Source organism: Epinephelus lanceolatus, chromosome 12, assembly GCF_041903045.1.
Source record: "Epinephelus lanceolatus isolate andai-2023 chromosome 12, ASM4190304v1, whole genome shotgun sequence".
In the NCBI taxonomy this organism is placed as follows: Eukaryota; Metazoa; Chordata; class Actinopteri; order Perciformes; family Serranidae; genus Epinephelus; species Epinephelus lanceolatus.
The window spans coordinates 42427157-42447889 of NC_135745.1; the positions used below are offsets into that span (position 1 = coordinate 42427157).

Consider the following 20733-nt stretch of genomic DNA (forward strand, 5'->3'; position numbering starts at 1 on the left):
GTGTGTGTCTGTGTGTGTTGACAGTGCTGAGCTGCAGACTGTGGACTCTCAGTAAACACTGGCAGTTAGTCATTAACACACCAGAAACAGAGCGAACCATCGTCCCTGTTCACGACCTCCTTTCTTCACATGTAAGTACAAAAACGCTCCTCGCTCTCTGAAATCTGCTTGTCGTTTCTGTATCATAGTTGTCATGGCGGTTTGAGGACGTCGTCTCGGCTCTGCGGCCCCCCGTTGTTCAGGGGTCAAAGGTCGCAGAGGTTCAAACAGGGACCCAGCTGTGTGTGTGTGTGTGTGTGTGTTTGGAGGCCTCTGTATTCTCATCTGAAAATGATCAATAATTTAAAAACGCTGTTGTGATTTTGTCTCCACAGATCATCTTATCAACCTGCGTCAATCTGGTGAGTGTCACTAACTATCATGTAGACGTGGATCATGTGTGTGAATGTTTGTGTCACGGTTTCTGCTTCACTTCAGAGAGTAGGTAAATATAAATACTGACAGGAAGAGGCGATTGGCTCGTGTCTGTCTCGTCTCATTGGCTGTAGGTTTAACTGAGGTCATGTCCCGCCTCGTCCTCTGCGTGTCTGTCATCATCACTCTGTGGTCGGCATCAGTGCTCAGTATGTCAGGTGGGTGAACATGTCCTCAGACCTCTCAAGTTTTTATTAATGTTTCTCGTTGGAACGTCACAGAGCTTCTACTTTACTGTTTTCTGACAGCTTTAGGTCCTTTACAAATTAAGATTCTTACACACGAGTTTATAAATGTTAGTTATGAATTAAACTCTTCATCAGTTTATTAAAGTGAAATAATTAGTCCATCAATAAGTCTATTGACTGAAAATGTACAGGGTTTCCCACAGATCCTTAAAAAGTCTTAAAGGCATTGAATTAAAAATACCTTAATTAGTATTAAAATATCTTAAATTAGTCTTTCAAAAGTTTAAAAAAATGCTAAGACATGGCAGGTAGGATTTTATAAATCTTTTTTCCCAAAGTTACATTGTCAGATCTTAAAATAACAGTACCTTTTTCTTTTTAAATAATTTACCAAATGCCCCTTGCATAAACGTCACGCAGATAAGGACGCTCATATTTTGTTTGTGGCCGAGATGCTCGGAGCAGAGGATGCACTGTCTGTTAGTCATTCGTCACTTTACCCTGGACGACATGAGGAGCCGCAAAGTCAACAAATTTGCAGCGTTAACCGCACACTGGGTTTCCATCCAAATGGATCGCAAATTTTAAGCAAATTTTGTGAAAATGCGCAAAAGACAATGTGAATTTATGCATGTTTCCATTCATTATTGTTTTGCGAGTATTTGGAGTCAACAGGTCGAGCAGTATGTGGCGCTTCTCGTGAAAAATAAAAATGCAAAAGAACGCCGTAGAAGAAGAGGGCACCGTGACGTCACTGAGAGCGTCTCATGTCCACAACTGATGTAAACAACTACCGGCACATCCACGACTACGACGAGATGGAGAGATTCCTTGGGAACTTCTGTGCTATTGCGAGAGCTCTCATCTCATATCAGCGTTGTCAGCGTACATAAGATTGACTGTGGACTTGTGGAGCAGAAGTGAAGTGTAGAAGTAGGATCCAGTAGCCTACGTCATCGTTTATTCGCTAAATCTGTTTCCATTGCCAAAAGTCACATTTTCCTAATATCGATGCGCTGACTGTTCCACCCCCTCCAAGCGTATAAACTTTTTTGCGATATTTCGGCCTTTTTTCGAATTTCAAAAGTTTTTTTTTTTTCCACAATTGTTGAAAATGCAAATAAAAATAGGTGGATGGAAACCCGACTACAGTCATGAAAAACCTTGAACAGTCGTCATTTCATTTTCCAGGCTTGGAAAGGTCATGGAATTAGTAAAGGTCATTGAAAGTTTTGGAAAAGTCGTAGAGCTTTGCTGTGTGTAATGAAACTGTAACAGTACTCTTCTGTCGATAACCTTCACGTGTAACATGTAACAAACAAGATCGACTATTAGAGATTGAAAAAGGTTGTTAAGTTTTCATACCTCAAACATATGGAGTAAATTACAGGGGACAGTTCTGTTCATGTTGTGAATGGTCATTACAGTTTATTATGAGTCCTTGAAAAGTCATGGAAAAGTTTTGTCCATGAAGATGTGTGGAAGCTCTGAATTTGGTTATTGTAAAATTAATTTTCATTCTGTGGCATTAAAGTCATTAAAATGTGTTGAATCTAACTTTCCCTAAGTTTTATGAACTCTGTAAATGAGTCGTAATTTTCTTTCAACCTGATGATCAAAGTTTATTCCCGACTCCAAATAGATGGATTTCCTTAATTTAATATTGATCAAACTTTCATGAAGCAAAGTTTGAGTTTATAAATATAATATAGAACTAATGTGACGTGACAGTGGATCATGAGTTTAATAGTTTATTAATGTGATCAGACAAACTGCCAACAAAGAAGCAACACGAGGATTTAAATCGACTCCTTAAAGTCTTGACCTCAGATTTGAAAGTAAAAACATTCACGTTAAAGTTTATATTCAGGTGTTGTCACAGAAAAATAAGACATTAGACGTCAGCAGACTCACCGACATTAAAACTTTAAACTGTTTAAGTGTAACACGTCTCTCTGTCTCTTCCTGTGTCCACTCAGTCTTCTCGGACGCTCCGGAGGCTCACATGCTGCTCCGCTCTCGCCGGGCGAACTCCTTCCTGGAGGAGCTGAAACCCGCTTCGATGGAGCGCGAATGTGTGGAGGAAAAATGTGACTTTGAAGAAGCACGAGAGATTTTCCAAAGCAGGGAAGCGACAGTAAGATGTGAATTTTAGTCTTGTTGTTAACTGTTACATCAGCAGGTAACTTAATGAAGACCAGCAGCGTGTCTCCAATCACGTACGTCTGTACTAAACACTTGATATGATGTGTGTGTGCCAAGTATGTTCACACAGCATAGTACGTGAAAATGCAGTGTACTACTAACGCACTCAACACGGTCCACAAGTTGAGTGTGGAATGACGGACACTTCTCACCCTCAACGGTCGCCATCTTTGTGACATACCAAACCGTCAGACGACAAGGAGCCTGTTAGTTACATGTTTTTTGAACTAAGTACCAAAACTGTCAGTAAAGTTTGTTGGGCCTGTAATGATTTGGTACCACAAACAATGAGTGCTAATGTTAGCATTCATTAGCTACTTGCTCCAAGCTATAGCAGCACAGTTTATCAGCACTGACCCTGTGGTGGAAGTTTAGTTCATGTGTGGGTGGAGATAGCCGTCAGATGTTGGCGATAATGCTCCACCATTGGTTTGCAGTTTGCTTAAAAAGAAGACAAAGAAAATGAAGAGGTGGTTAAAAAAAAAGCCGCCATCACTTTCGCTAAGTGTGCGATTTGAGACAACGCATGAGTACATAGTGCACTACATTGACGTGTACTAAAGGAAGTATGTGATTTGAGACACACTCCAAAACATGAATGAATCCTCGTTGATCTATTTACTGATGATGTGACGTCTGACGAGCTGTTCAGGTTTCCTGATCGTCTTTTTGTTCTGTGTGTTTCCAGCTGGAGTTCTGGACGGTGTACACAGGTAGGAAACCCTGAACCTGTTCAGTGTGCATCATTCTAAAGTCAGCTTTTGTTCACTTTCTTTTATGTACAGTTTAGAAATAGATCATTAAAGGGACAGTGCACCCAAAAATGAAAATTCAGCCATTATCTACTCACCCATATGCCGAGGGAGGCTCAGATGAAGTTTTAGAGTCCTCACAACACTTGTGGAGATCCAAGGGGAGAGGAGGTAGCAACACAGCTCCACCTAATGGAGGCAGTCAGAGCTACAGGCTACAATGAGGCTAAAAACAGAGTTCAAATGACGTTTTTCCAAACAACTTTTTATGTCGGGGCTTCAGCACACTTGGATCACTAGGACTAGGACTTGGATGAGCAGTATGGAGATATTTTGTGGTTTCAATGATGTGTTTTTGGACGTTTGAATCTGGGGCACCGTCAGCCTCCATTAGGTGGAGTTGTGTTGCTACCTCCTCTCCCCTTGGATCTCCGCAAGTGATGTGAGGACTCTAAAACTTCACCTTAGCCTCCCTCGGCATATGGGTGAGTAGATAATGGCTGAATTTTTATTTTTGGGTGCACTATCCCTTTAAAAACATTAACTGACTTATGAGACATTTAAAAACCTTTAAGGGTAAAACAGGTTTCCCTGATTATGATGTTGGACCTGATTCTTCTTGTTTTATTTCAGCAGAGTAAACCCAGCACAGATACTGTACCACCAAAATATTAATGTGTGAAGATTATGGAAGTTAAATAACCACCACACCAGGACGTATTAGTAATGACTCTAACTACAAAACTGAAGCAGATGTGTTCATGTCTTTAATCAGTGATTTCATTGTCGAGCAGATTAACAGGAGAGAAAGTAATTGACATGATGTAACTTTGAAATCTGGAACTTTCATCTTTTTCAGTAGATGGACTTTGATGCATTTACTAAACATCGGCAGGAAAAACATGAATCTGATTTGAGAGTGTTTAAGATTTATTCCAAGGTGTTGAAGGTGAGTGTGAACCTCGTAGCCTCACCAGATAAACGGCCTGATTGGCTGCTTTTGTTGAGTTGAAGCAGTTTGTTACAAAGTGAAACCAGATGGAGACAAACTCACCTGCACTTCCAGCTGTTCTGGAAACAGTTTGTTGTTAATGTCACGTGAACGAAGCAGAAAAACACAACACCGAATATGAATGTTTCTGCTGCTGTGACTGAATCGTGACTTGTTTTCTGTCCCCACTATGTGACTGGTCAAACTGGTTCCAACTGCAGTGTGCAGCTTTCTCCTGTGTGGACAGTTTGGTCTCTGAGCTGCCACCTTCAGGGCATTGTGGGAAATTAACTCATGGACCTGACTGTGTTTCAGATGGGAACCAGTGTGCCGCCAACATGTGTGTCCATGGAACCTGTGTGGATCTGTACCAAGCCTATGCTTGCCGCTGTCAACCTGGATACGAAGGCAAATACTGCAACCAGCGTGAGTGATACACAACATACAGTATGTGATGATTTAGTTCCCTCTCCGGGCCGTTCACACGCACTCAGATCAGTTGTTTTCAATGTACAGTACAGGCCAAAAGTTTGGACACACCTTCTCATTCAATGCGTTTTCTTTATTTTCATGACTATTTACATTGTAGATTCTCACTGAAGGCATCAAAACTATGAATGAACACATGTGGAGTTATGTACTTAACAAAAAAAGGTGAAATAACTGAAAACATGTTTTATATTCTAGTTTCTTCAAAATAGCCACCCTTTGCTCTGATTACTGCTTTGCACACTCTTGGCATTCTCTCCATGAGCTTCAAGAGGTAGTCACCTGAAATGGTTTCCACTTCACAGGTGTGCCTTATCAGGGTTAATTAGTGGAATTTCTTGCTTTATCAATGGGGTTGGGACCATCAGTTGTGTTGTGCAGAAGTCAGGTTAATACACAGCCGACAGCCCTATTGGACAACTGTTAAAATTCATATTATGGCAAGAACCAATCAGCTAACTAAAGAAAAACCAGTGGCCATCATTACTTTAAGAAATGAAGGTCAGTCAGTCCGGAAAATTGCAAAAACTTTAAATGTGTCCCCAAGTGGAGTCGCAAAAACCATCAAGCGCTACAACCAAACTGGCACACATGAGGACCGACCCAGGAAAGGAAGACCAAGAGTCACCTCTGCTTCTGAGGATAAGTTCATCCGAGTCACCAGCCTCAGAAATGGCAAGTTAACAGCAGCTCAGATCAGAGACCAGATGAATGCCACACAGAGTTCTAGCAGCAGACCCATCTCTAGAACAACTGTTAAGAGGAGACTGCGCCAATCAGGCCTTCATGGTCAAATAGCTGCTAGGAAACCACTGCTAAGGAGAGGCAACAAGCAGAAGAGATTTGTTTGGGCCAAGAAACACAAGGAATGGACATTAGACCAGTGGAAATCTGTGCTTTGGTCTGATGAGTCCAAATTTGAGATCTTTGGTTCCAACCGCCGTGTCTTTGTGAGACGCAGAAAAGGTGAACGGATGGATTCCACATGCCTGGTTCCCACTGTGAAGCATGGAGGAGGAGGTGTGATGGTGTGGGGGTGTTTTGCTGGTGACACTGTTGGGGATTTATTCAAAATTGAAGGCACACTGAACCAGCATGGCTACCACAGCATCCTGCAGCGACATGCCATCCCATCCGGTTTGCGTTTAGTTGGACGATCATTTATTTTTCAACAGGACAATGACCCCAAACACACCTCCAGGCTGTGTAAGGGCTATTTGACCAAGAAGGAGAGTGATGGAGTGCTGCGGCAGATGACCTGGCCTCCACAGTCACCGGACCTGAACCCAATCCAGATGGTTTGGGGTGAGCTGGACCACAGAGTGAAGGCAAAGGGGCCAACAAGTGCTAAACACCTCTGGGAACTCCTTCAAGACTGTTGGAAAACCATTTCAGGTGACTACCTCTTGAAGCTCATGGAGAGAATGCCAAGAGTGTGCAAAGCAGTAATCAGAGCAAAGGGTGGCTATTTTGAAGAAACTAGAATATAAAACATGTTTTCAGTTATTTCACCTTTTTTTGTTAAGTACATAACTCCACATGTGTTCATTCATAGTTTTGATGCCTTCAGTGAGAATCTACAATGTAAATAGTCATGAAAATAAAGAAAACGCATTGAATGAGAAGGTGTGTCCAAACTTTTGGCCTGTACTGTAGACGTGCAGAAAGTGCGCTTAAAAGTGAGAGTGACGCCAGGTTGTGGGTGCTGTTTGTTTCCAGTGGTATAAAGTCTTGCTGCTCTACGCACCTGATGTTTCTGCTGGAGATTTATTAAACCTTTAATCAACCAGGTGAAGACACATTAGGATTCAATATAATATAATACTGCGTTTGTACTGATAAACACATCCGTACATCCACAGTCTGCGTATTACCTACATGAGATGGCAGTCAGCATGCTGCCAGTACCAGTGCGATGTAAAATTACTGTTTTTTGTCAAAGGAGTTTGGTGGTTGTGGACAGGCTAAAAAACCTGTATCAGTTTAAGTGTACACTATATGAAGATTATTTTACCTGTGTGTCTTGATGTCAGACAGCACTTCCTGAAGCTGTAGTTTGTTTTTTATTGTGTGACTTGAGGAACCGCAGAAGTTCGTAGGTTTATACGTAGCAACGTCATCGTCACAAGGGAAATAACATTTTAATGAATGAACATTCGCAATAAGAGCAAAATTTTAATTTTCAGCTTTGACAACACAAAGAAACACTAACAGGAAGCTACAGGATGATATAAAAACCTCAAAGAAACAAAAAATAATGGAGTTAAAGAAGCAACTTCTTAAAATGAAGATGAACTGTATTTAATGAAAAGAAGATTCTGAGAAGTTCAGCTATATAGTAATTACAACAATTTAAACTTTAACATTTTTCAGAACTACACAATGTCATCATGGTCCAGTGTTTTTATACCAAACTTATAATCAGTGTTTCTATGTATAAGAGATGATATCATAGTAATAAATATTCTTTTTTCATTATTTTTCAGAAACAAGTTCACAGAAATGAAAAGTAAAAATACACAGTGCAACTAAGAAAGAATAAAAACAAATTAAAAGCCACTTTATAAAATTAGTGTTGTGAGGACTGATTAAAATCCTGATTTAAGTCACAACAGCAAATTAATGCCTCATAGACCTGCAGCTAATAATTATTTGCATTAAAGATTAATCTGCTGATTGGTTTCTTGAATAATCAGTTTATAGTTTTGAGACCAACAGTCCTGACACGGATCGCGTTCATCATCACAGTGAAATAAAACAATGTCCTACAGAAATGTTGAATATATAAACTGAGGTAATCATCTGTTGTCGTTCAGTTCAAACAGCCACAAACTGCTCGGTGGATAATGGCGGCTGTGACCATGACTGTTGGGAGAGCAAGGACGGCCTGTCAAGGACCTGCAGCTGTGTGAGTGGATACGTACTAAACGACGACTCCAAGAAATGTGGCCCGAAAGGTAAGAACATTTATAAAAGCATAACATATTAATAACTTAACACAGGCGGGCAGACAGAAGGACACAGCAGTGTGACTGCAACCTGTCCTGCTGATGTAGTAATTTCCTGTTTAACCTTTGTCATGTTGAAGTTTGTTTTACATGTGATGTTATATGTGATGAATTTAATGTGTAACGTTACACATTACACTGTTACACACAGCTTGCTAACATTAGCCAGCGTTATTAGCCCTGCTCTGTACAGTAACTGTGAAGCACTGAAGAAGATCAGCCGATTTATTTTCATCTCTTCAGGACCGACGACTTCACATTAAAGTGTTTATTTCACGGGAAAGAACAAGAAGGTAAAACAAAGTTAAACATTAACAGCAGGTTGTAATCGAGCTGCTCTGTCTCCTCTCACCTGTCTCGGTGTCTGTCCCGTACAGTCCGTCCGTTCCTTTGGAGCAGTGCATGATGGGATATATTGCTTAGTGAGTGACCATCGGTTGTACACAACTGTTCACAGTGCGTTGTGGGACACTTTGATAATACACAGTGCTACAAAATGGTGATAGAAATAGTGAGTAAGTGATTAAGACACAGCCCACGTTCACCTTATTTGGATTCTCTGTTGGCCGTAGACAGGGCTGAAAATTAACACCCGCCAAGCGCCAAATGCGGGTAGATTTTCCATTTGGCAACTAAATCTCAGAAGGTTATCCGCCACACTGGCGGGTAAATGTTTGTACCAAAATAATCATGTAATAAATTATATATATATTAGCCATTTGATGGTGGCTAATAGCAGACCGGCGCTCTGTTGTGTGTTGCACCTTAAAGTGAAATTTGGGTTTATTTCAACCTGTCTCCTATCGTCCTAAATTTGTTTCAACTGACTAGTGACATAAAAATAATAGTTAGCATGTTAGCCGTTAGCCTAGATACAGCCGGGGCGCATAGTAGCGTCAGACCTGTTAAAACATAAGTGAACGGGCAACCTTCAAGTGCAAAGTTAGTCCACTAAACAAGCTTTTTTTCCACAAAGACCGCCTCATATCATTAGGATAAATGTCAGAGAACATATAGAAAACGACATGTAAACGTGTTGTCTTACCTTACCGGTGTGCTGCCATGTTTGTTTACCATTTAGCTCTGCTTTCCAAAGCACGGCCGAAATCTCGCGAGAACAAGCAGCAACAGCTGGAAGGCAGAACCGGACAGTAGCCTGAAAAGTTCATTCATTTATTTTATTAAAGATTTATAGAATAATGGCTGACTTTTTGCCAGACTTTGACTTTGTGGAGGAGGAATTTGATTTTGCAGAGTTTGATGGCCGCCCTTATTTATTTGAGCCAGAATACACTGACGAAGAGCTTCGTTAAATTGAAGAACAGAGGAGGAGAGAGAGAGAGGCGCAACAGGTAGAGGACGAGAGAGGAGGAATGGCTGCTGCAAGGCTGCGTAGCTCTGGAGATTGGTGGTGTACCTGTGAATGCTGTGCCCCAGTGCCCACAGAAGAGGAATGCCTCTGTTGCAAGGAATGGGACCGGTTGCAGCCTTATTTTCAAGGTCTGGATGTGACCGAGGACGAGACACCTCCACCTGGAGTAGTATCCAGCTGGGCTTTATCTAGAGCTCGCCAGATGTATTTCGGCCGTGCTTTGGAAAGCAGAGCTAGATGGTAAACAAACATGGCAGCACACCGGTAAGGTAAGACAACACGTTTACATGTCGTTTTCTATATGTTCTCTGACATTTATCCTAACGATATGAGGCGGTCTTTGTGGAAAAAAAGCTTGTTTAGTGGACTAACTTTGCACTTGAAGGTTGCCCGTTCACTTATGTTTTAACAGGTCTGATGCTACTATGCGCCCCGGCTGTATCTAGGCTAACGGCTAACATGCTAACTATTATTTTTATGTCACTAGTCAGTTGAAACAAATTTAGGACGATAGGAGACAGGTTGAAATAAACCAAAATTTCCCTTTAATTGCTCCCCGCTGCATCATCAAGGAATCTGTACGCCTGCTCGGACGACGCGTGCCGACGTAGGCATATCCCGCGCCTAGATCCATGATCTGCTGTTAGTAGCAAGCAAGCTATCACCACGGGCATCATGTGGCAGATTACCAGGTGTAGGTAAACCAGCAACAAAACAAAAAAACACAGATGAGGACGAAGCTGTAACGTTAAAGAAAAAAAGAAAGGAGGTCTGAGGAGGTTTAAGTTACATGATTAATAAGCATCTGGAAGGTTTACAAAAAAAAAACAATTTACCGTCATGTTTGAAGTACAAAGTGCAAATGGAATTTTGAGCTCAAAACTTGATAATATTTAACTAATTTTGCTTCAAATTTCACGCTGGCCTCTCCTTTAAGCTTGTATTCAACATAATACTGTATTATCTCAATAAAAAGTACTGAAACAAATGTTTATGTGACAGAAAAAGGCAATTCATTATTTTGGCTGGTAAAAAATATGGATTTTTTTTCATCTACCAGTCTCCGTGGCCGGTGAGCCAAAAAGTTAATTTTCAGCCCTGGCCGTAGAGGCATGAGAGAAAACTTTTCTGTACAATTCCAAGGTGACACACGGAGAGTAACTGATATACAAATTTTTGTACCACGTTACGGTAACCTGATACTTTGAGCAGTACCAAATCAATCTAACACATTATTTATATGATTGAATATAACAGGCGAGAGTTCTGACCGTAGATTAGTTTCGATGTTTACAAAGACTTGGGGAAGACTTTTTATGAGTGGCTTTAGCTCTGCTAGTTGTGTTGTAGTGGCCACACTGTGACTGTCTGCGTTTCAAATCAGAAATCAGACCCAGTGAGTCCAAGAGTGATGCTGAACTGAAATTAATCATTAGAAAAGTGTGGCAGCTCTGACTTAAAATGTGCTGTTGACTGATTCCTCGCTGTCTCCCCCTCCCTCGGCAGGTCCCTCGTCCTGTGGTCAGCTGCTGATAGGCAGATCGTCGTACACTGAACCGCAGGACGGCCTGATGCCCTGGATGGTGGGAGGGGAGGTGGGGAAGAAGGGAGAGAGTCCCTGGCAGGTAACTGACTGATGTTTACAGTTATTCTCTACATAGAAACCTTTTCAAACATTTATAATGTTCCAGAGAAAATGATCTGAAACTGTTTTCAGGGGCTTTTAAAATGAATAAAGTAAATGTGTTTGTGTGTGCAGGTGCTCTTACTGAATGCCAGAGGGCGTTTTCACTGCGGAGGTGTCCTCATCGATAAGAACTGGGTCCTGACCGCCGCTCACTGCCTTGAAAACAACTTCAAATTCAGCGTACGACTGGGTGAGCCTTCACTGTGCCGACAACACAATTCAAAACGTTAACTCCAGTTAATGAAGCTAGGGCTCTCCCCTCTCTGTCCTAAGCCCCTCCCACCAGTCAACCACAGTCCACCACTAACATTTTTGTCACATCTCGTCTACGAAAACGAAACATAGGTTTCTTCTTAGTTTTTATTATCAAGATCAATTTTTATCTCGTCAGAAAAAAACTTTGAACACATGCAGATCTATTCACTCACTCTACAATGTAAATGTGTCTCACACATCTTTGGACTTTCAGGGAAAGTAAAATAAGACACTTACCGCCTTCTCTAACAGACGTCAACCTGCATCTGTCTCTTCAGGTGATTATGAGCGTCACAGAGACGAAGGCACCGAGGTGACGCTGGGGGTCGTGGAGACCTTCAGACACCCCCACTACAACAGCAGGACGGTGGACAATGACATCGCCCTGCTGCGCCTGCAGTCCCCCGCCCCCTCCTCCCAGTACATCGTCCCCGCTTGTCTGCCGGGACGCGAGATGGCTGAGCGGGTGCTCCACCTAAACGGCACCATCACCGTGGTGACCGGCTGGGGCAAAGAAGACCTGGACAGCACCAGGTTCAGCTCGGCGCTCAACGTCATCAAAGTCCCGCTGGTCGAGCGGAGCATCTGTTCCCAGCAGATGTCCCACAATATCTCCAACAACGTGCTCTGCGCCGGGATCCTTGGACAGAGGATGGACGCCTGCGAGGGAGACAGCGGTGGACCGATGGTCACTCTGTACCAAGACACCTGGTTCCTGATCGGCCTGGTGTCCTGGGGCGAGGGCTGCGGCAGGGAGGACAAGCTGGGCATCTACACCAAGGTGTCCAACTACAACGAGTGGATCGACAAAGTGCGTGAGGACTGGGACAAAGGTCTAATTCCACGAGAACCCCTGAGAGTCTGAACCACCTCGGCCCACAACAGTTGATGAGTCTGGTCTGGTAAAGCCACATTAAGACCTCAGTGCAGTAAAGATGTTTATAAATAAACTGATTGTGTCTCAACACGCTTCGGTTTCCTTTTTCACCAAAAACACCAACTTTACTTTCAACGTCACACTGACGCCCAAAATAATGCTCGAAATATTTCCAGATAAATATCAGCCGCACTGGTGCAACCCCCGGGATTAATAAATCTTCTCTCTTTATCTGGTTCACTTATTGAAACAGTGTTTTCTAACAAACATCAACACAGCATCTCTGCATCATCATCATAAACCATTCATAATATTAAAGGAACAGTTTGGATATTTTGAAATGGGGGGTCACAGGGTAACGATTCTATTATTAAACATTTATCAATTCATCAAAATGTTTTTTCTCTTTTAAAATATAGCAAATTAATTTTTGGTGATCCATAATTAAATAAACAGATTATTTTACTTGCGTACAGTCTGGCTCTTGTCCAGGTCCCTTTCCCCTTCAGCCTTCCTCTCTTTTGAGCCAGGGGGCGCCAGTCGGATTGTGTCCATCTGCGGATGCTCACGCTTGTCCACTGTGGGATATACAAAAAAAATGGGAGCAACACACACCTGCGTAGGGTGCTCCCCTCATTAATGTTAATGTAAGATGTCATTATTTAGACATTAAAACAAAGCAAGCTGCAGCTGCTGTCTTACACGATTGATTATTGACATTGTGAACTGATGCCGATTCATCCACGTCCGCATTGCAATGCATGTAAGAATCGTTTATTCCCACCCGAAAGAGGAACGTATCCACAGTCAGTGTGTTACCGACAGTAGATGGTGGTTGGCACACCCCAGTTTGGAGAAGCAGGCTGGAGTCCAGCATGGAAGCTAAGACATGTGCTGCTGTGGAGGGGTCTGTCAGAGTGAATTCCAACTAGAGACTGGATCTGTTACATCGCTCTCTTCAAAGCCAGACTCCATTGAGAAAACAGGTGATTTAACATCTCTGAACACAGGAGCTGCTGGTCTACTGCTGCCTCCATCTGTTGGTTAGTTTGTGTTATTGTGTGACTTTGGTGATTAAAGGGTTAATTCAGATTCACCAAAGTCACACAATAACACAAACTAACCAACAGATGGAGGCAGCAGTAGACCAGCAGCTCCTGTGGTCAGTGAGGTACAATTACTGTTTTAGTCAATGGAGTCTGGCTGTGACGAGGTTATAGATGTGGAACTGAGGCTGTTAACGGCTTCCCTGTCTGAACAGGCTGTCTGACAGAAAGGTAAAGCAGTGAAAACACTTTCAGTATGGCGTACACTTTAACTGATACTGATTTTTTTTAGGTGCTGCCCCCTCCACAGCAGTACATTGTTTAGCTTTTGTGTCAGACTCCAGCCTGCTCCTCCAGACTGGGGGCGTGTCGACTGACATCTACTGTAGGTAACACACTGTCTGTGGGTAAGTGCCTCATACACCTCCACTTCAAAAAGTCCGAACTGTCCCTTTAAGTTGATTTAAAGACACGGGTAGTGCACAATCCCACAGAGCAAATAAAGCTGATCAATGACTGATGAACACATGAATTTATTCAGATTGAAGAATTAGCATACACTAACAGCAGCAGAGTGTTAAAGGGACGCAGCGTCATGTGATAATCTGTGTTACAGGTCATATTGTTACACTGACAGAACAGAGCTGCACACTGTGTTTCATTATGTAAATATGTACATATACTGAGGTCTGACATGGCTCATGGTGACATCAGGTCAACTTTAAATTACTGCTTTTAATCGAGCACCACAAAAGACACACCTGAGGTTCACACACAAACACACACAGTGTTCTTGTATCAACAGATAAATATAATCTGTTCCTAACTTTAAAGGAGCAGTGTTTCAGATTTAGGGGGTTTGATGGTGTCTAGCGGAGAGGATTACAGATTGAAACCAGCTCAAACTTCTCCTGGTTAGAGCTGATTTATCCACAGAGGTCTCCTCCTCTTACTGTACTTGCACACCAAGAGGTCGCCGGAGCAGCGGCGCTGTCCAAAATACTTTTGGCAGCTCAAGTCGCTCATGACGTCATACATTGGAACGTTCGATCGTGCTTGTCAATTTAAAGGAGCCACAAAGCAGGTTCCTGGCTGGAGCACAGCGCCTTTGCCGGCTAATTTATTTGCATTCTTCACATTTGCACAGACAAAATGTTCGGCAGACCACGATTAGCATGCTAGGCGTTATATTAGCATGGATGTATTTGCCCCTAGTTTAAAAAATTCTTTCAATATCACCTCACAGGGCAAACCAATTACTCAGGACTCGGCTTCCCACACCTGCTCCTTTTGATTTCAGTCCCTCTATATAAACAGGCTTGAATCATAACAGACTCGGTGTCCAGCTACAGCAGTGATTAGCTTCTCTCTCATTTTGAAGTAGCAACGAATGTGTGGTAGGAACAAAAGTTTCCGAGTATGTTCTCTGTATCTCCTTTTCGATTGGTGGCTGGTCATTTGCAGCCGAAATGCGTCATAGCTAATCTGCATAAAGTTTACGACTCCCCAACTTTCATCTGACGCTCTGGTCGCCAATACGCGGACGCTTTGCAGCTTTTGCAGCTCTTGGTGTGCACGTACAGTTGGTGTGCACGTACAGTTAGAAACAAACAGACCAGGTGAATAAAACTGATCAAACCACTGAGTAAAGCAGTTTTTCATTAAAAAAAAAAAATCAGTGTTTATCCAACACTCGTCACAGAGGAGCTGCTAACTGTGTTGGCCGGCTCAAAAACACAAACATCCCTCTCTAGTCAGTGTTTGGTTTGTGTGTTCTGGGCTACTGTAGAAACATGGCGGTGCAACACGGTGATCTCCGTAGACGAGGACCTGGGGGGTATTCCAGAAAGCGGGTTATGTGAAAACTCAGAGTAAGTTAACCCTGAGATGAGGGAAACTCTTGAGTTATCCGTTCCAGAAAGAGAGGTAAGTGAAACTCTGAGTCAGTCACTATGGTAACAGACTCTGTGAACATAACCTGCTCGCTGGCAGGTTTTCTTCAATAAACCCTGAGTTTTTCTCTGTCTCCTCCCTCTTACACGCTGTTTCATTTCCTCATTCATTCAGTCTGTGTCAAAGCTTGTATCGAAGCGCATTCATTAGCGGAGATTTACCGTCTGTCACAGTCTAAATCCTGCTGGATATTACTTTGTTACTCAGGACTGTCTGAAGTTACTGAATTTATGCACATCAATCATTTCTTTGGACATCAGTTTTTGTCTTTACATTCAAATATTACACAGCGAGAATTCACCCTCAGCTCAGAATCAAACCTCTGTCCTTTTTATATTTATTATTTTTTATAACACTGTGCACAAGGATCAGACTGTCAGTCTGTTAGAGCAGCTCCCAAATGTTTATTGCACATAATGTGTAGGTCTAATTATTTAAATTTTAAAAATCAGTATGAAGCTTTAGACATGTAGTATCAATGACTAATGATCTCTGTCACTGATGTCATTGGTCGCACTGATGGAACATAATTCCTATAGCCTAATATTGGGGATTATATGTTCATATTTCTGAGTGAGCAATGGTGCAGCATTTCACTGTCTTTAAATTTACTACATTTGTAGCAGAAATAAAGTCACTGAATGCTGTTGAGTCAAGATACAAATACATGTGCAACATTTTCAAATCTACTGTATTTTAACCTCAACGTCTTTAAGTGCAAACCACCAAACATATTATTACTGGGTCAGACTGTGAGTTTACAGTCATGTCTTTATGTCTTTGATCTATAGCCTAGCCTATATGTTTTAATTCTTCTGCCTCCTGTGTTTTTCCCCATCAGATTAAATCTGAACAAATATATTATTATATATTATTAATATAATGTAATGTATCTACAGCCTGATACACAGTCAGATTCCACCACTTGATCTTCATTAAGGAAATGTAAGTCTGATAAATGATGAATAAACTTTTTTATTAACTTTATGGTTAACTTATTTACACTTTCCTCGCTCTGACTCAGGCTCTTCTTTTAAAGATAAACGTGCACCGTCTGCTACACGTGCATTAATATCTCTACATCCACTGGATTAAAATGGAGGCGCTGTCTTTTATTTACCTGTTGCCATGGTGAATCGTGGAGTCGGAGCTCCATTGATGATGGCTTTTTATTGTCGGCTTAACTCAGAGTGAACATACTTAGAGTTGACTGAACTAACTCAAATCAGCTGTTCTGGAACCGGTAACTCAGAGTTTCCCATCTCAGGGTAAATCAACTCAGAGTTTGTTGAACCTCCTACCTGGAATACCCCTCTGCTCCCTATGTAGATATAAACCTCTCATTCTGAGGTGGGGAAAACACACCTCCTATTTTCAGGTGATTATACTCATCATATTTCTGCCGATGTGTCCCCCTAAATCCTCCACCCTGCAGCTTTAATTGAATCACTATTAACAGTATCATAAGAAAACACTGAACAAACAATCTGCAGCTTTAAATTTACATCTCTGATTCAGTTTGTACAATCAGGATCCTGAGATCAGAACACATTTCATCCTGCAGTGATTATACGCTGAGCTAAGTCTTTGTTTTATTTACTAACTCCATCTTAAGACATCTGATGACTTGTTAATCATATTTAACATGTTGAGTTAAAAACTAGACTCTGTACAAGCTGTAAAAAACTGAAAGTGTCAAACTGAAGATTTAAAGGATTCACAATTTGTTGTATTAAACTTTGTGCTGCCAGAGCCAAACGACGAGTCGACCCACACAGGTGTGCTGAGATATTCTGGATGATAAGATGTGCTCAGGCGTGACGGGAACACGATGAGTAATAAAGTTATTTATGCTGTTTTCTGCATTCACATTTACACACCTGTTGATATTGAATTAGAGATTATGATGCACTGCTGTGGATAAACTACTCAACAGTTTATAAAGGAGTTCACATGAGCTCAACCTGAAACATCTACAGCAGTAAAATGACTCAGATACATTAATGCTGCAGAAATATTCATCCAAACACATCAGATAAAATAGGAAAACACTTTTTATGCAACATACTGACTTTAACTTCATTGTGCTGATGCAAACAGTGTGGTTTTGATACTCTGAAGTGAATTATCTTAATACGTCTTCAGTTTGTTATTAAACTGTTTTTATTGGAGTTAAATCTCAGAACTTTAAATATTACTTTACAGATTTATAAATCTGAAGGAGTCAGTTTCACCCTGAGTTTCTCTGTGGGCACGTTTCAGCTTCAGATCATTTTAATTGTACAGATCTTTTCCAGACTCGTCACCCTGACTCGTCCTGTGTTTTACATGCTGCGTTATCTTGTATGGAAATGTTTCCATCTAGAGGTAGAAGGTGGAACTGCAACCACAGTGTGTTACAGGAGAGCCGACACAGCTACACATGACTGACACAGATTTAAGGTTCATAGTCCTGAAAAATAAAAATTCAAGTAAATTCTGCAGCTTTTTGAAAGAAAATTTGTTTTTAAAAAGAGTAACAACTCTGTTTCTTTGACCTGTTTTTATGTTTTATCTCGTCATAATACACAAACAAACTCAGTAATCTTGGATGTGCTCTGACGGCTGGTTCTGTTCTGGATCAGAAAAATACCAACGTTCATTAAAGGAACTGTTTGCAGAGGGGTTGTATGAGGTCATGAGGCACAGTCAGCGTGTTACACACAGTGGATGGCGGTCAGCACGCCCCCAGTTTGGAGAAGCAGCAGGAGTACCGCCACTTTAGCTGAGCGATGTTCTGCTGCTAATGTGTTTTAGCCACCTAAAACAATGAGTATCAGCTGAAGTGTTCGCTATATTTAGAATATTTATGCAGCTTTATTTTGTTGTCAGGCCACGGCTTCAGTTCTGAATCAGACAGAGCAGACTATGTTCTCATCAAAGCCACCAAAAGTTATTTTAATAATGACTGCTGAGGTCTGTCTGACTGAAACACTGCTTTTATATTAACAGGAGCACATTAACAGTGTGTGTGGGGCTGGGCGACATGGACGAAAATTTATATCTTGGTATTTTCGGTTCAGTCGCCAATCAAAGCCACGTTTGAAATGTCACAAACACTTTTATATAAAACAGACTGATCAAATTAAAATGCAAAGACAGATTTTTTTTCTGTTTGAAAATAAACAGCTGCACAACATGGAAATGTAAAATATGATATCAAATAAACTGTGACTGTAAAAGGATCAGGAAGGTTTGAAACAATTAAAAATCTCTGTGGGCGGAGTTAAAACATTGTTTTCCATCTGTCGGCCTTTCAAATGAATCTGGTGCTTATTTCTTATACAGAGGCCGAGGTAGGGACGGCGAGAGGTCAACGTAGCTGTCGTCAGCTCAAGTTACCTTCACCTCTCTGTCTCCATCGCGGCATCTTTACTCCCTGACGCACAGGACGGCAGGAGGAGAGGCTGCAGCATGAATATAAATGCCACCAAACATAAAGACACAACGGCAATAGTTAAAGTTGAAAGAGCCGGTAAGGTTCAAGCTTGTCAACACCACCAGCGTTAATAATTTAGCACTGCGGCTCGTTTACTGTCGGCGAGATTAACGGGGTTAAAGCTTCACACATTTTTGGGGAAAAAGCTGATATTGAGAGATCGATGTTGGACTTTATGAATTATTATCAGGTCATTCAAATAAATATCGATTATTTGAACCCAGCTCTGTGGAGAGAGGAGGACACACGTGTTGTATCGCCCAACACTGGCGCCGAAAGGAATCAGGCAGCACTCCACAGAAAATCAGCATGTATTGCGGCACTTCTGCGTCCAGTGTGAACTCATTCTGAAAAAATCATTCTGAAATCATAAGGCCTCCATTGTTTCTTCTTTAATAAGTGATTCGCTTCTGAATGTTTCTGCCATCAAAAGCTGATTAAACTTCTTTAAACTGGAGTTATTTCAGACTAATCAAACTGATCAGAGTGATTCAGACTCAATCAATGGATCTGAATTCTAGTTTTCATTCTTTACTTACTGTTGGAGCCTCTGCTTGCTTTAAATATTATATCAGCGGAGAATAATGAGTTGAATAGTTTTATTTCTGACCCACTGAGCCCGACTATAAAACAGAAAAAGCTGCTGTCACAGTTTTTACATCTACATGTTTGACTAAAGCTGTCAGAGCACCTAAAGGTCAGTTATTACCTCTGCCAAGGAGGTTATGTTTTCGCCGGCGTCGGCCTGTTTGTCTGTTTGTCTGCAAAATAACTCAAAAAGTTATGAACAGATTTTGATGAAATCCAAAATGGATAAAATAATAAATAAAGTCTATGGTCTAACAGCCTCAACAGCAATTCCAATTTCTAATGAGGCGTTGAAATTAATGTTCTGTGTTGGAAAAAAATAAAGTGAAAAATACAAAAGAACATTATATTCTTTGTTGGTACAAAATAAAAACGACATAAATACACCACAGTGTCTCCATGGTGAAGGCATATATAACCTAATAATGATAGTGATGCAAATAACCTGATTGTGATGCAGGCTGCAAAATCTGATGCAGAGGGGGAGGGAATATCACCTACTTGGCGGAGGTCTGCACTCTGAGTGCTTTTCTAGTTTTCTTCTAAAATAAATAAATAACCTGGCTTTATATCTCCCAGACTGTGTTATATTATTTACATGATCTTATTAATCAGCTTTTTTATTGCCCCCCTCCCTTTTTAATTAAAGCACTTAGTTATGTACGAATAAAGTTATTGTGTATTGTTGTTTGCACCCATGTGTTTATTCAGTCCTAACATTATAGTCTCTATTCTCTACTTTATTCTTTTAATATTGCTTCATTTTATTTTGTGTATTTTACTAATTATTCATGATTCAGCCTTTAAATTGTTTTCGTCTCTTCCTCTTTGTTTTTTTTGTGATTTACATGAAGAAACTGCTGCAACACTGAAACTCTACAGTCAGTTGAAACAAGTGACATTAACCCTTCAGACCTTCACGTCTGTCTTTAAGTGAAATTAAATCTCAGGTCGATGAAAACGTTTCAGCTCTGACTTCAGTAATCTTGTTTCTGCTAACAGTCACAAAAGATCATTAAGGATCAGAAAACAGAGTTCGCACTGAGTTACAGTAGGAGACGGTGAGAAGGTGGACAGAGAGGGAGTCGTTCACCTGCAGGCTGATTTCAGGTCAGTGTGAAGGCGTCTGGTGGAGCAGACGGACGTCCATCTGTCTGTCTGTCAGTCCGTCTGTCCTCGTCTCTTCTTCAGCTCCTGCTCGTATCTCTGCAGCTGAGACAGGAAGCCGGGGTTTGGATCAATCTCGTGACGAGCCGTCTTCACTTTCTGGAAAAAAAGTGTTGAGGTATTAATGTGTGTCAATCATTGTGATTCCACTCTGTAATACAGGGACGCAGGACACTGGATTTTTTTGCCGGTATCTAATATGC

At 41.4% G+C, this 20733-nt stretch overlaps 2 protein-coding genes across 4 annotated transcripts in view; one reads left to right on the forward strand and one right to left on the reverse strand.

Annotated features, from left to right (window-relative positions):
* Positions 1-12386, forward strand: proca (protein C (inactivator of coagulation factors Va and VIIIa), a). The gene is made up of 10 exons (XM_033650001.2): positions 1-131; positions 375-401; positions 549-632; positions 2642-2799; positions 3556-3580; positions 4926-5036; positions 7916-8056; positions 10986-11104; positions 11239-11356; positions 11700-12386. The coding sequence occupies exons 3-10, from the start codon at positions 563-565 to the stop codon at positions 12284-12286; spliced, it is 1329 nt and encodes a 442-aa protein (XP_033505892.2). The 5' UTR covers positions 1-131; positions 375-401; positions 549-562; the 3' UTR covers positions 12287-12386.
* dusp28 (dual specificity phosphatase 28) overlaps positions 12088-20733 on the reverse strand; it is a 17360-nt gene continuing 8714 nt past the window's right edge. For 2 of the 3 annotated variants that reach the window (XM_078172811.1, XM_033650004.2), the window contains exon 3: positions 13865-20629. In XM_078172811.1, the coding sequence (XP_078028937.1) occupies positions 20525-20629 (105 nt within the window). In that variant the 3' untranslated portion in view covers positions 13865-20524. Of the gene's footprint in view, positions 12877-13864; positions 20630-20733 lie in introns of those variants that run through there. The other variant, XR_004502907.2, reaches the window with a different exon arrangement.

Coding starts and splice junctions, on each gene's coding strand:
- proca (XM_033650001.2), top strand. CDS start 563: ATGTCCCGCCTCGTCCTCTGCGTGTCTGTCATCATCACTCTGTGGTCG. Junction 11,105..11,238: donor AGGGAGAGAGTCCCTGGCAG/GTAACTGACTGA, acceptor TTGTGTGTGCAG/GTGCTCTTACTGAATGCCAG. Junction 11,357..11,699: donor CAAATTCAGCGTACGACTGG/GTGAGCCTTCAC, acceptor CTGTCTCTTCAG/GTGATTATGAGCGTCACAGA.